Below are 15,328 nucleotides of genomic sequence, written 5' to 3' on the forward strand. Positions count from 1 at the left end.
ATATATAGTCTTTGCAACCAAAACGAAAACTCTTACAGAGCTGCCACAAACATATTGTACTGTGAAAAATAAGCCTCCTCAATGGATCTCTCTCAGAGCCTACGGAGAGAACCTTGGATAAAGTGAATGCTACCCGCATAGGTTACCGCTTGCCTATTGTGCATTTTGCCCCCATTACACATTTGTTGGGCGCACAACCCCAGGCCAAAAGCAAATGGATGGGAATAGGCCCAAAAGTATTAATTAGGATGTAATAGTTGTTTATACTGGTCATACATGCTCAGTGACACTGGGCAAACAAGCAATCTCATCAGTAACTTTGTGGGAGTCTTCTGGGAACTTTCTTTGAAGGTCATTCATAGGCAAAAGATCTTTCATCTGACCAACTGCTGAAAATTTCAAGCACAGATGTCTGCTTTCCAGATCATAACAATCTGTCATCGTTAAAGATAAAATGGGCAGCGTGGTTCAGCCATAAGTGGGTAAGCTAGTGTTTGTATATAGGGCAAAGGCAGAAATTGCAATTCCTTTTTAATATTTTTGTGGAGTACAGGCCAAACCTACAGTCTTTTGTATAAATACTTTATTCATATACATAGAAACAGCCACACATGTAAACATGTCAATTATGTTCCCATAAAATTCAATAGTCTACTATTTTAAGACAAGAAGCACTGTTGTTTTAATCTGCAACCATGTACGTTCTTTTCTTTAAAGTGACTCTGTACCCACAATCTGACACCCCCCCCCCCCCAAAACCACTTGTACCTTCAGATAGCTGTTTTTAATCCAAGATCTGTTCTGGGGTCCGTTCGGAAGGTGATGCAGTTATTGTCATAAAAACAACTTTTAATCCGGCAGCGCTGTGTCTAACGGCCGGGGCTGACATTTGTATATGCATTAGGCTCTCTGTGCTTCATCCCCACCCTCCTCCTCATTAGGAATGCTCCAGGCAGATTGCTTCCTGTTCCCCACCTGTGTGTATAATGAACATGGACTGGATCGTTAAGACGCATGTGCAAAGCTCAAACAGCAGTAAATGTTCTTGGATCATTCCTAATGATGAGGAAGGTGGGGAGGAAGGACGGAGAGGTGGTGCCAGCCTAATGCATATACAAACGTAAGCCCCGGCTGTTAAAAACAACGCTGCAGGATTAAAAGTTGTTTTTAGGACAATAACTGCATCCCCTGCCGAACGGACCCCAGGACAGATCTTGGATTAAAAGCAGCTATCTGACGGTACAAGTGGTTTTGGGGGGACAGATTGTGGGTACAGAGTCGCTTTAAAAAAATACACTGTGTAAACATGGCCTAAGTCTGATTTCTATATTTGATTTTCTCTTGTAATAAGGACACAGACATGGCTCAGTGTGTTAGCCCTTATTCTTATTTTCACAGCAGTTATATTACAGAATTATAGATTCTGTCGTCTTACAGTGCTGACCTCAACAATTTATGTAACTCGTCTCACTTGGTAATTTTGCATTATGAAACGCTGCATTAAGTGAACAGCCGAATGTCTAATAAGCATCATTGAGTTAATGATTAATCGAGTTTCCTGCCAAACGTAGAGTGCGAGTGAAGGGGCCCTGACAGTAAATGCTCAGATAAAGAGCCAGAACTGCCTTTCACTGCATAAAGTGACAGTCTGCTGCGGCTGGGTACACAGTGTCTTGGTAATAAGTCAAAGCGTGTTTTATTTTTTTATTTTCTTTAATAAATCTTAGTCCTGTACTGCTGATAAAATGACAAAGCTAAACCACTGTGACATTTCGAAAACTGGGGTCTTCATCATGTGTCACTCCATGTCATCTTTGTACCTGGTTACACAATAAACTGGGAACCCTTTACCTCCATTGATGCCGTTGGACTCTGTCTACTACTCTGATACACATACTTTGTGATATGTCAAAGTTTTCTTTTTGACAGGTAAGTTTTGAAGAAGAGATTTCTTTCCAGTGTCTCTACTGGCCATGTGTACACAGCGAGACTGCAGCTGCTTCTCTTCTCCGTTTGCCCCCAACATTTTATTTTATCTGTTAGGCAGCCTAGGTCTAGTACTGTCTATTGGAGAGGAATCAGTGCAGCACTCCGTAACTGTCCAGATGGGGCATGAGCAAAGGAGCGTAGTAGTCCCAACTAAATAATTTAAGAGAAGATCCCGGCATTCGCCAATTTCTTCATCATGCAAATTTATTCTGTTTCCATAAATCACATCTGTGTGAACAGCAGAACGCGTTTCGGCCACTTACCTTTGTTAAAGGCAAGTGGCCAAAACGCGTTCTGCTGTTCACACTGTGATTTATGGAAACCGAATAAATTTTCATGATGAAATTGGTGAGCGCAAGGATATTCTTTTCAATTAAGTAGTACTGTCTATTAGCAGAGCAGGACAGTCAATTGTATGCTATGCTTTCCTTCCAGATTGGGGATCCTATGTGACTCTTGAATATAGAACAGTGCTAGACTATTCCTTTATTTGTAATAAATAAATGCTTTTTATTCCCCCCACACACAGTGGAATATTCCGGCATGAGGTTGTATAATACATGTAGGTAATAGTCATTTTAAGTTTGCTGGCAAAAAAAAATAGAACTTGACTCCTAATTTATTTACCCCACAATGAATCATGAACAGTCACAGCATCCTGTAGCTGAGAGTTCCATCATCTCACTGCTGTTACTGTTAAGCCAGTGATGACTCTCTCCCCTGTGGACAAGCAGCTAGTCCGGGGGCCACCCCCACTGGAGAGGGACATAGTAGCCTGCAGAGGAGGTAGGGAATCATCTGGGTCTAACTGGACTTTGTACAACAAGCTGTTACCTTTGTAGAAAGGAAAGATCTTATCTGTAGAGGCATTTAAATGGTGTTACAGGTGAATCCTACTTCGTGATAAGGGTGACTGTCAGGCTATGTGCACACAGTACTTTTGGATCTCATTGTTTCTTAACAAAATCAGGAGTGACTGCAAAACACAAAAGGTGAAAATCTTTCCACAAAGCTTCTAGAGTGCCAGCACTAAGAAAACACTTATTCTATTTTTATGAACTGCTTTACATACATGCAAGCATTATATTCCTCCAGAAATGCTTCCAGTACCTTTTTGCTCTGCCATCTTTGGACCAATGCAGAGTGGTCCAATAGTGTATGGGTGTGCTTATGACTCTAATCTTCTACCCACTCACTGGGACCCCCACAATCTTGAAAATAGGGTCCCAAGTCTCCTTTTGGAATAGAGCAGCAGTCTTGTGTGCATGTCTACACCCCATTCATTGTGTGAGATAGCAGAGTTTAATGCTCAACTATAGCAGCAACTTGTCCATAAATATCCTGTTACTTTTCTGTGACGTATTATTCTGGTGTATTTTTAGGTATTTGGGCCATTTAGTCATTTATAAATGACAGTATAGATTACCTCTAGGGAAATGGATTAGACACGTTTTCCATGACACTTTCTACCTGTCCTTAGGGGTTGCTTGCTTACGTGTGCTACATAGTCACTTCCTTTGGGATCCATTTAAAATTTCTAAAGGAGTTCTATTATAGCCTAGTCTCGTTGCAAATTAAAGAGGCAAATTGGTGAATGGCAAAGCAATCCTTTCAGGCATATAAATTTTCTTCTACTGTAACTGACATTTTTAGTCAAAAGTATAAAAGAGAAAGGGACATATCCATCAGTTTTTGTTGCATACAGAATAAATTGGCTTACACCAATGGAAACAGCCATTTAAAACCTTACAGCTTCATTTAGCCGTGCCCCTGTTAGTCAACACACTTTTTGCCAATGGAAATGAGCTCATATTCGTGAAGCAATAATTCTGCATCACCTTTAACTTTGTGTGATACCTTTCCAAATGTATAAACAAATTGGTGCTAGCTGTGTAGGGACACACCCCTTTGGCAAATGAGAATGGTAATACCCAGTTGTCGGTTTATTTATGCAATACAAGAGGAATCATAATACAAAGCCATAAGAAAAAAATGTTCCTGTTCTTTTATGGGAAACATGTATTTTCTAAGGCTGGCATGTATTGAATGGTTGACAGGTCTACAACACAAGGGCAAGGTTGCTACTTGCAGGGAACCAAATTGTACTAAATGTTTTCTTCCAGGGACATTTGGCTGAAGCCCTGTGTAAAGGGTCACTGTCATTGGTATTAATTCTTCACATGTTGATCTCACATGTCAAAAGTTTAGCTTTTACTAGGTCTCAGGCGTGAGTCACAGCAATCGTGAGTTATAGCCGCAAGAAGCTGGCCATCTCATCGGACTGATAGCAGGCTGGCCAATGAGTGACGATTGCAGCGGGTCTCTGGACTGAGACCTGGTGATATTTGATCGACATGGTCTCTTGTTAAAGGGACAGTTTCCTCAACTGTAGTCCTCTCTGTAGTCACGGACTCACAGCTAGTGACAGTACTATGAATATTGAAACTGATAAAGTTTCAACTGCTTCCCCTATGGTATAAAATAACAGAGCCCCCTCTCCCACTGTGCGGTCTTCCAGTCCTGGCTGCATTCCTTTTCTGCCGGTAACATCCGGCAGAGGAGTCGAGGTGCGTTGTAGTTTGCTTGTTTTGTATCCATTTTGTTGCCATGGGGGGGGCAATATTTTAAAGTTTAAAGCGTAACTGTCAAGTTTTTTTTTATTGCAGAAATCAGTAGTATAAGCGATTTTAAGAAACTCTGTAATAGGTTTCATCAGCCAAAAAAGCCACCTTCTGTACTCAAGAAGCAATCTCCCAGCCTTCCCCCCTGACTTCTTATCTGTGCATCATCAGTCAAACACGTCTTCATTACAGAGAAGCCAGTGAAGACGGGCTCTGCTCTCTCCATTGTAAACATATGAAGGGGGGAGGGGCTGAGGGAGATGAGGGAGCAGGAAGAGGTGACATGAAGGTCAGCTGTTTGTAGACTCTGGGCACCTAAAACGCTAAATTCAGGTGTCAGAAAGGTCAGTGCTTATCTATGAACTTACTGAGAGAAGATTGCAGGGTGTTGTGCTGTGCAAGACTGCTCCGTGCTCAGTCACTCCTAACAGCCCCTCCCCTCTCCATAGCCACATAATGGAGACAGAAATCCTGCTTCATCTGATGTGAGGGGGGAGGCTGGGAGATTGCTTTTTCAGTACATAAAACCTATTAGAGTTTCTTAAAATCGCTTGTACTGTTGATATTTAATGTTTTCAGAAAAATGGCCCTGAAATGACAGTTACGCTTTAAAGGGAACCTGTCACCCCCCGTGCCGGGGTGACAGGCTCCCGACCCCCCGTTAGAGCCCCCTATACTTACCTAATCCCGCCGGGTCCCGCTTCTGGATTCGGTCGGGTCCCGGAGATCTCAGCCGCTGCAGCCCGGCGCGCGCGCTGACAGATGAGTCCAACGCTCATAGAGAATGACTGAGCGCTGGACTCTCCTGTCATTCTCTATGGATGTTGGACTCATCTGTCAGCGCGCGCGCCGGGCTGCAGCGGCTGAGATCTCCGGGACCCGACCGAATCCAGAAGCGGGACCCGGCGGGATGAGGTAAGTATAGGGGGCTCTAACGGGGGGTCGGGAGCCTGTCACCCCGGTACGGGGGGTGACAGGTTCCCTTTAAGTTTTCTCCGCACAGCTTCCTTAAGTCATTTACTGCTGATTAAAGAAACACAATAGCCATTTTCAAGGTCCTTTTTAACAAAAGTAAATATTGTTCAAATACCTGTTATTCAGGTGTTATAGTAACTTTTAGTGGAGGAGAACGCATTCTACTACTTGCTTCCCAGACTGCCAGGTTGTTTAATAACAGTCAGCAGATGTAGAATTTCTAGGATGGGTAAATTCTTAAACAATTGCAATGTATTATTTAAAACAAGAATTCTTTGTATCAAAGACAATGTGATAAAAAATGAGTTTTCTGTAAACATTCCCATGCATGTTATACAGTAGACTGGCTGAGTTTTGTTATGTACTTTCCTGCACATGGCCAGGCAGTCTTTCACATGATATACTGAAAAAAAAAAAAAAAAGTCCCTCTGGAAGTTCATAATGAAATCTCATTTGATGCATTAAAACTGGTTTGTATAGAAGCATAGTTTTTTCCCCTCCCCCATAAATAACAATTTTAAAAGGGGGACGGTATACCTTTAAAATTGTCATTCGAGTAGTGCCCAGATCCCCATTGCAAACTACTTTCTGCAGGCTTTGCCCACTCAGCCCGTCACCGGCTAAGATGGGTTACGTTTGTTTAAAAAAACGAACAAGAAGGGAGAGTGCACTTGCGGTTTTTTCTTTTTTTCTTTTTTTTTTTACATTACAGTCAATGAGGACGGATCTAAACAGAAGGTATTTTCATTCACATCAGTTCTTTTCTGAACATGGGCAGGAGTGAGAAACCAAAGAAGAAAAATCACTTGACATGCAAATGGATGTTGACCGATGCAAACGGATGTACAAAAGTCAAATACAAACAGACCATTACAAAATTGAACATTTTGCATTCAGTTTGCATCAGTCTGCTCATCAGATTATGCTTATCCGTTCAGTTCATATGGACTGATCCGTTAGCAAATAAGAAAAATGCTAGTGTGAATCCAGCCTTGTTCCTACAATTTTATTTAATATTTTTTGCAAATTCACATATTTTAGGTATTTGTTTGGGTACAAAAACAGTTTGCCCACAAGATGGCAGTGTATGGCAGTAAAACTATCCGAGCCATTGATTCTGTAACTGTTTTTTTATCAAAAGTGTTAATAAAAAAATAATAAAAATAGTTTGTATTCATAACTTCACATCTTCCACCTAGTTATAGGATGCTTCTTATTCTTTCCTAAAGTATGTGTTGATTTCTTATGTCTATATAACTTATGATTAATGGTATTTTATCACCAGTGTGTTTCCACCTGACAAATTTTCTATCTTAATTTAAGCAGAGTCGTGCCCCGATATCTGCCAAACTGGTGGCTAACATGCTTTCAGTTGCTGGAGCTGATCACATTATCACCATGGATCTCCATGCCTCTCAGATACAGGTATAATTTTATTATATGTATATATGTATTTTCTATTTTCTAGATCTGCTGAATAGACTGATCTTTAGGTTTGTGGGAAAAAATATAGCGCACACTGGGTTCCAGTGGGCATTCTTATCAGTGGGACAGCAATCTGCATGCACACTTATCCAGGAAAGGATGTGTGCATAAGTCAACGCACAATATGGATGCATACTGAACTCTTTAGGGCTCTTATACACCTTGGGTTGTGTGGCGACTATGGCCAACTAAAGCCTAAGGTTTATGGGTCTTTCCCGAACAACCACCGTCAGATGAGGTTGATGGTCATAAGGGTCGGACGAGATGGAAAATCACTACCTGACCCCTATGTTCAGGGAGAGAAATTACCAGAAGAGCTCAACCTTCCCATAGAGGCCACACTGCTCAGCTGTGCTGAAGGTTACTGTGTATGGGGAAGGATGGGGGCCAGAAAGGGGACATAATTGTTTTGTCGTCATTTAAGTGTATGGGGGACCTTTAAACTCAATGAACAGGGAACTAAAGGTCTATATTACAGCTTTTACTGTATCTCTTCCCACACAACTATCTGTTCAATAGATCCTGCTCTATAACCTGCTGCTGCCAGATTAATGTGACAGGTTCCTTGAATAGATTTTTTTTAAACATGTAATTTCCTATAAATTGTGTGGTTTTGTTTCTACACTGATGTTAATCCACAAGAAAAAGTGTGTTTTGGTTTATAATAATAATTACTATAATTAAATATATATATACATACTCATACTCACCGGCCACTTTATTAGGTACACCAGGCTAGTAACGGGTTGGACCCCCTTTTGCCTTCAGAACTGCCTCAATTCTTCGTGGCATAGATACAACAAGGTGCTGGAAGCATTCCTCAGAGATTTTGGTCCATATTGACATGATGGCATCACACAGTTGCCGCAGATTTGTCGGCTGCACATCCATGATGCGAATCTCCCGTTCCACCCCATCCCAAAGATGCTCTATTGGATTGAGATCTGGTGACTGTGGAGGCCATTTGAGTACAGTGAACTCATTGTCATGTTAAAGAAACCAGTCTGAGATGATTCTAGCTTTATGACATGGCGCATTATCCTGCTGAAAGTAGCCATCAGATGTTGGGTACATTGTGGTCATAAAGGGATGGACATGGTCAGCAACAATACTCAGGTAGGCTGTGGCGTTGCAACGATGCTCAATTGGTACCAAGGGGCCCAAAGAGTGCCAAGAAAATATTCCCCACACCATGACACCACCACCACCACCAGCCTGAACCGTTGATACAAGGCAGGATGGATCCATGCTTTCATGTTGTTGACGCCAAATTCTGACCCTACCATCCGAATGTCGCAGCAGAAATCGAGACTCATCAGACCAGGCAACGTTTTTCCAATCTTCTACTGTCCAATTTCGATGAGCTTGTGCAAATTGTAGCCTCAGTTTCCTGTTCTTAGCTGAAAGGAGTGGCACCCGGAGTGGTCTTCTGCTGCTGTAGCCCATCTGCCTCAAAGTTCGACGTACTGTGCGTTCAGAGATGCTCTTCTGCCTACCTTAGTTGTAACGGTTGGCTATTTGAGTCACTGTTGCCTTTCTATCAGCTCGAACCAGTCTGCCCATTCTCCTCTGACCTCTGGCATCAACAAGGCATTTCCGCCCACAGAACTGCCGCTCACTGGATGTTTTTTCTTTTTCGGACCATCCTCTGTAAACCCTAGAGATGGTTGTGCGTGAAAATCCCAGTAGATCAGCAGTTTCTGAAATACTCAGACCAGCCCTTCTGGCACCAACAACCATGCCACGTTCAAAGGCACTCAAATCACCTTTCTTCCCCATACTGATGCTCGGTTTGAACTGCAGGAGATTGTCTTGACCATGTCTACATGCCTAAATGCACTGAGTTGCCACCATGTGATTGGCTGATTAGAAATTAAGTGGTAACGTGCAGTTGGACAGGTGTACCTAATAAAGTGGCCGGTGAGTGTGTGTGTGTGTGTGTGTATATATATATATATATATATATATATATATATATATATATATATATATATATATATATATATATATATATATATATATATATATATCAGATGGTTATGATCTGTATCTAAAACTAGTCAGAGTTGTCAAGAGCACTGACCGTCCTGTGGTGTGCACACTCTAGTGTTGTCAGTATAAGCAAGCAGAAGTGAAAGAAGGGTCATGTGATCATTTATATATAGAAAACTTCTTGTGCAAGTACAAATTATTTTCCTAGTAAGTATTTGACTACAAAGTTGTAACAGTCCCATTCCATATACCTTTTACCTTCAGAATAGGAAAAGCCTTACAGTTAAGGGGTTATCCAGCGCTACAAGAACATGGCCACTTTTCCCCCTCTCTTGTCTCCAGGGCAGGTGCAGTTTGCAATTAAGCTCCATTTACTTTAATGGAACGGAGTTTAAAACCCCACCCAATCTGGAGACAAGAGAGGGGGAAAAGTGACCATGTTTTTGTAGCTGGATAACCCCTTTAGTATTAAAAGCTTTATAGTTACTTTAAAGCTTGTGTTATTTATTTATTTTTTTTACACACATTTTATGTAAAATGAATGTGTAATGTTCAGAATCATCAATATTAGGTTATCAGTGAGTACCTAACCCTTTACAGAAAAATACAGCTTTATGTAAGTGCACATCTCTGATGAAAGGCTGTTACAGAGCTCTGTACTGACGCTGAGCCAGTTATGGGAAACTATTTAATATAATACAAGATTGACATAGCATTGCATCATATTGGTATCTCTGGGTATAGTCTTTGGCTGCAAAGAGGGAAGCAAGGACAGGATGTCAACACTAATAAGTCTGAGAAGATCGTTTGGAGAAGTTGTTTTGGGCTGCGTCCACACGGAGTAAAACTGTCGGAATTCCGCCAGCCTCTGTGTCATACTGGCAGTCTATGGGAGGCTTGCGCACCTCCCATAGACTGCTAGTATCACACAGAGGCTGGCAGGGTTCCGCCGCAGAATTCTGACAGTTTTAGTCTGTGTGAACTGGCCCTTATGGCACTTTTACAGAGTTATGACAGATTTTTTTTTTTTTTTTTTTTTTTTTTAAGCCAAAGCCAGGAAAAGACTATACACTGGGAACAGGTCATAAAGGAAAGACTGAGAGTTCTCTTTTCAAATCCATTCCTGTCTTTGGCTTCAAAAATCTTTTAGAGAGATGTCTGTAAACACACCATTAAAGTAAACCCCCTTTTTACAAGCAAAATCTTAAGAACTATGATCAATTTATTCAAGTTAGTCTGCCATTATTACTGGTAAAGGGCACGCAGACGGTTACATTGTTTTATATACACCTATCTCTTTATATGGGTTGTATAATTCAGTATTTTTTAAACTTTTTCCATGTTTATGGTGGCCAGCAATGGGCCATCTAATCTATAACTGGTCTCTTTCTTTTGATTGTTTTTAATTTTTGTAGGTTTACCAAAATCTTACTATAACAGAGTTATATTGACTTAAATGTTTGTTGGCAAAATTTAATGGCTGCAGTGTGCAGATTTTCTTCTAAAGATATTCTTTAATTTTTAATTGTTGTTTTTTAGGGTTTCTTTGACATTCCTGTAGATAACCTGTATGCTGAACCTGCAGTACTCCAGTGGATTAAAGAGAACATCCCCGAATGGAAGAATTGTATCATTGTGTCTCCTGATGCTGGTGGAGCCAAGAGGTACCGTGATTGTTCTAACAATAACCCCTTTGAGTCAGCAATACATATATACATATATATATGTATATATACATTCCTGACACTCAGCGGGTTAAGATATTTGCACGACCGCTGCAGTGTGAGCTGCCTGTCATTACCCCTTTAACGCTGAGATGCATAGCAATCACTGTGTTTAAGGAAGTCAGTGACAGGGTAAGCACCTGTCACTGACTGATGGGGACCCCTGCAGCCATGCTACAGGGGTACCAATCACTTGTATCGACAGACGAGGGTAAGACGCTTATCTCCGTCCTGTCAGATCAGCGTTCTGTAGACAGTCTGCTCTCAGGCAGACACTATGAACAAATCGCCGATAGTACTGATCCATGCTATGCTATGGCATAGCATTCATCAGTATATGCAATCCAATGATGCATGTTTTATAGTAAAATAGGTGTAAAAAAAAGTGTAATAAAAAAATTAACTAAAAGCTTTTAAAGGTATTCAAAAACCCCTAATAACCCCTGCAATAAAATTTTAAAATACCTCCTTGCCCATTATAAAAATATGTAAAATAAATAAACATATTACATATGCTAGTGTGCATAATTGTCTGATCTAGTGAAACACAACTAAATTCCTGCATGAACTGCATAAATGAAGAGAAGGGGGGGGGCATGATTCCCATCTACACAAATGGATTTTTATGAAAAGTAGAGCAAAATAATAGTGCTATGGTTCTTAGAAGGCAAAAATGAAAATGCAAAAAAGTCATTAAGGCCAAAATAGGCTGTCATTATGGGGTTAATTGGAGTCCACTAGAGCAATGCTTCTTTCTCAAACTTTTTCTACTGGAGCCTCACCCAACAGAGCACAGTAATGCCTGGGCCTCACTTGACTGACCAAGAGAATGCTGCAGTCTCACCATCTATGGTAAAAGTCCATGCAAATATAAAAACTATTGCTAAGTCTTTCCTTTATTTGTCTCCTAATCTCTGTATACCATTAAAATAAGTACAAAATGAGTCAGTAATAGTTCTAAACCAGAGAATGTTACACACAGGGAAAGGACTGTGCAGCTTGTAGTCACTTTTGTGAAAACTGTGCCTCACCAGCAACTAGGGGACGATTCACTGTTTGGGGAGCACTGGGCTAAAGGGTGCCACTTTTTTTTTTTTTTTTTTTTACTGCTTTACAATGTTTTTATGTCATACACCTCTAAAGAGACTCTTGCTAGGTACACGATGTCCTTTTCCTGGCATCAATCAGCAGGTAAGACAGTTAAACAAGTTCGTATTATATTTTCCTGTTTAAACACATTATGTGATTATCGTTTTGTAGGGTAACTTCAATCGCAGACAGACTTAATGTTGAATTTGCACTAATCCACAAAGAACGGAAGAAAGCCAATGAGGTGGACAGGATGGTGTTGGTTGGAGATGTAAAGGACCGGGTTGCTATTCTAGTGGATGATATGGCTGACACATGTGGCACTATATGCCATGCTGCTGACAAGTAAGTCTTGGAATATTCTAAACCTAAACCAGACTGTTTGTATGTTTGAAAATGTTGACTTTTTAAAAAAAAAATTGTGACATATTTGGCAGTATTCAGTATACCAGCTATGTTTTTTGATGGTCTGCAATCCTAAATCATATTCTGATCCATTTAAATTCTGTAACATAAGGAAAAGAAAACTTTGTTCTTTAAAGTGAATCTGTCAACTACAATTCTTGCTCCAAACTGCTGACACTGTTAGGTCAATTAGACACCTATGATACCTTTCATATGTCCAGCTGTGCTTCCAGAACATAGAATATGTTTGTATTCTATAGTATGAAGAGTCAAAGAGGCTCCTGACATGCAGCAAGCTGTAACACCTCCTTACTCCCCCTCCTATACCTGACCCTGCTTGGGACTCAACTTTCAGTTGTCAGTTAAGCAGGGAGGGGGGAGACATGCTCAGACTGCACAGCTTTTCAGGAGCTTGGAAAAGCCTCTGGGTCTTTGTAGCAGGGAAATAAAAGCTTTTTTCTTCATTCTGGAAGCTCAGATGGATATAGGAGGGGAACCACGTGTCTCCTTGCCCTGACACTATCTAACAGTGTCCACAGTTTGGAATGTGAATTATAACTGACAGATTCCCTTTAATGCCGTGCCGTAATGCTGGTTTGTCATAAAACATTACCTGAATGAAAATCATAAATATATATATATTTTTTTTTCTTTTACTATGTTTTATTTTTTAAACAAATTGCTGTAGCTGGCTCTTCTATATCTAACACAGATGTGTGCTTTTTTGTAAAGGTTACTTTCTGCTGGTGCTACAAAAGTTTATGCAATTTTAACGCATGGCATTTTCTCTGGACCTGCAATTTCTCGGATCAACAACGCAGCATTTGAAGCTGTAGTCGTAACCAACACAATCCCACAAGAAGAAAAAATGAAGCACTGCTCAAAGATCCAGGTACCAAAAGTGATGTTTGCATGTTGTGTAATAGAGGCAAATGTCTGTAGGGTTAGTTGGCCAAAAATCACCATCTTGTGGATTTTATTTATAATTTTAGGTGGGGTCAATTTCTTTCTGTCCCAGATTCCCTGGTGCATTGAGCCATGTCAGTCTAGCCCATTATACTTATATCCATAAATGGGCCCTGTTACTTTAAAGGAGAAATGCTGTGAAAATTTTTTGTTACATATGGTATTGCCCCCCAAAACTTATACATATCACCAATATACACTTATTACGGGAAAAGCTTATAAAGTGCTTTTTTCCCTGCACTTACTACTGCATCAAGGCTTCACTTCCTGGATAACATGGTGATGTCACGACCCGACTCCCAGAACTGCGCAGGCTGTGGCTGCTGGAGAGGATGATGGTAGTGCCCTGTGTCCCCCAGCCATCATCCTCTTCAGCAGCCACAGCCTGCACAGCTCTGGGAGTCAGGTCGTGACATCACCATTTTATCCCATAAGTGAAGCCTTGATGCAGTAGCAAGTGCAAGGAAAAAAGTACTTTATAAGCATTTCCTGTAATAAGTGTATATTGGTGATTTGCATAACTTTTGGGGGGGCAATACAATACTTAACTAAAAATTTTAGTGTCAAACATATCAATTTTATTTAAAGGTTAGATAAGCAAGTACAGCAATCAGTGGCCTACATGGCCAACTTTTAAAAGGCCCAGAAAATACAAAGGAAAAAGGAATACAAGGTACCGTGTCATGTACATATACGAAACAGATGATATATGTCAAATAGGTGTGGGGAAGGCAATTAGGGTTCACAAGGATATATAGTAGGAGATATCATTAACATAGGAGGAGGCAAACCAAGGGGGACCAGGTCTTCTCATATAGGGCTACCGTGCTTAACTAAACATTTTCACTGCACTTCTTCTTTAAGAAATCTTGACGTGTTGTAGGTTTTTTAAGACTGGTCAGGATTAGATCACTCAGACCTATCTCTAGAAGCCAAGAGAAGTGCGCTTGAATAGTTTTCCCACCTGGCTCTGCCACATGACAGCGACAGAACCCCAATGTAAGTCTGTGGGGTCATCTCGGTTGCTATGCTCAGGTGCATAGTTATCTCGCCGCTCATTCTAGCAGTCAGCCGGGCTCTGAACATTCAATCTTTGATTTAAACAGATTTAAAAAATTGTCTCTACAACTTATCAAAAGTTTTTTTTTTTTTTTTTTTAAGCAACAGGGACACTTTTAAAGTATTTTAGAATATTGACATAGTAGAGGCCCAGTAGGGTGATTATTATCAGCCTATGTGATGTATAACTAAAATCATCGTTTACTACAGTTGTCTACAATGCGGCAGCATAGAGGAGCATGCAGGCTGCAGTATGAGAACTACTTGGGGAAGTGGTCACCAATATATAACACAGAATAATCCTTGTCTCCAGATCTACACAATTGCTGTAGGAACTGTTCTTCAAATGAATAGCCCAGTTCAGCTAATAAGAGTCTCAATTCTTAACACAAACTTTACCTTTTTTCTTCTTCTTTTTCAGGTCATTGACATATCCATGATTTTAGCAGAGGCGATTAGACGGACTCATAATGGTGAATCTGTGTCATACCTCTTCAGCCATGTCCCATTATAAAAGATCTGTTCCTTGCATGCAACAATCTTCTAATTTTTTTAAGCAGATTTAACCAAAAGCCAGATAATAAAATGCCTGTTAGCATTTTAAAGAAACTGTACCCTTCTCCCCAGCCTTGAAAGCGTGTGGCTTAGCAAGAAGATAGTATTTTGAATGCTTTCTCCCTATGGCAATGCTGAAAGCAGTCCCTGGGGTCAAACTGGTCATACCTTTTTGTTTTATATTTAATAAAACCTTTGTGGATATTTTGGATACATATATGGCTGTGTACTTGCACAAAAAGATTTACCGGTGGACATTGCCGGCTAGTTTTGACACTTTGAATGTTACCTTTTCAAGTGAAAAGCTTTGGGGGGATAGGCTGCTTTGGAAAGAGTAGGGAAATGTTATAGGGCAATAAATCTTATTTTGTACTGAATGCAGTTGTTAATATTAGTAGATATCTAGTAAATAGGTTGTCTTTACAAAACTGTGGGGTAATTTTATAGTGGAGTACTCCTGTTTAAGTG

General features: G+C 40.5%; 1 protein-coding gene across 3 annotated transcripts in view; it reads left to right on the forward strand.

Annotated features, from left to right (window-relative positions):
* The window catches only part of PRPS2 (phosphoribosyl pyrophosphate synthetase 2), a 41,819-nt gene extending 26,744 nt beyond the window's left edge, over positions 1 to 15,075 (forward strand). For 2 of the 3 annotated variants that reach the window (XM_069971020.1, XM_069971022.1), the window contains exons 3-7: positions 6,909 to 7,010; positions 10,602 to 10,726; positions 12,047 to 12,220; positions 13,013 to 13,172; positions 14,727 to 15,075. In XM_069971020.1, coding sequence (XP_069827121.1) covers positions 6,909 to 7,010; positions 10,602 to 10,726; positions 12,047 to 12,220; positions 13,013 to 13,172; positions 14,727 to 14,819 — 654 coding nt within the window. In that variant the 3' untranslated portion in view covers positions 14,820 to 15,075. The remainder of the gene's footprint in view (positions 1 to 6,908; positions 7,011 to 10,601; positions 10,727 to 12,046; positions 12,221 to 13,012; positions 13,173 to 14,726) is intronic. The other variant, XM_069971021.1, reaches the window with a different exon arrangement.
* Positions 15,076 to 15,328: the final 253 nt, after the last annotated feature.

Source organism: Dendropsophus ebraccatus, chromosome 5 (genome assembly GCF_027789765.1).
Source record: "Dendropsophus ebraccatus isolate aDenEbr1 chromosome 5, aDenEbr1.pat, whole genome shotgun sequence".
Lineage (NCBI taxonomy): Eukaryota > Metazoa > Chordata > Amphibia > Anura > Hylidae > Dendropsophus > Dendropsophus ebraccatus.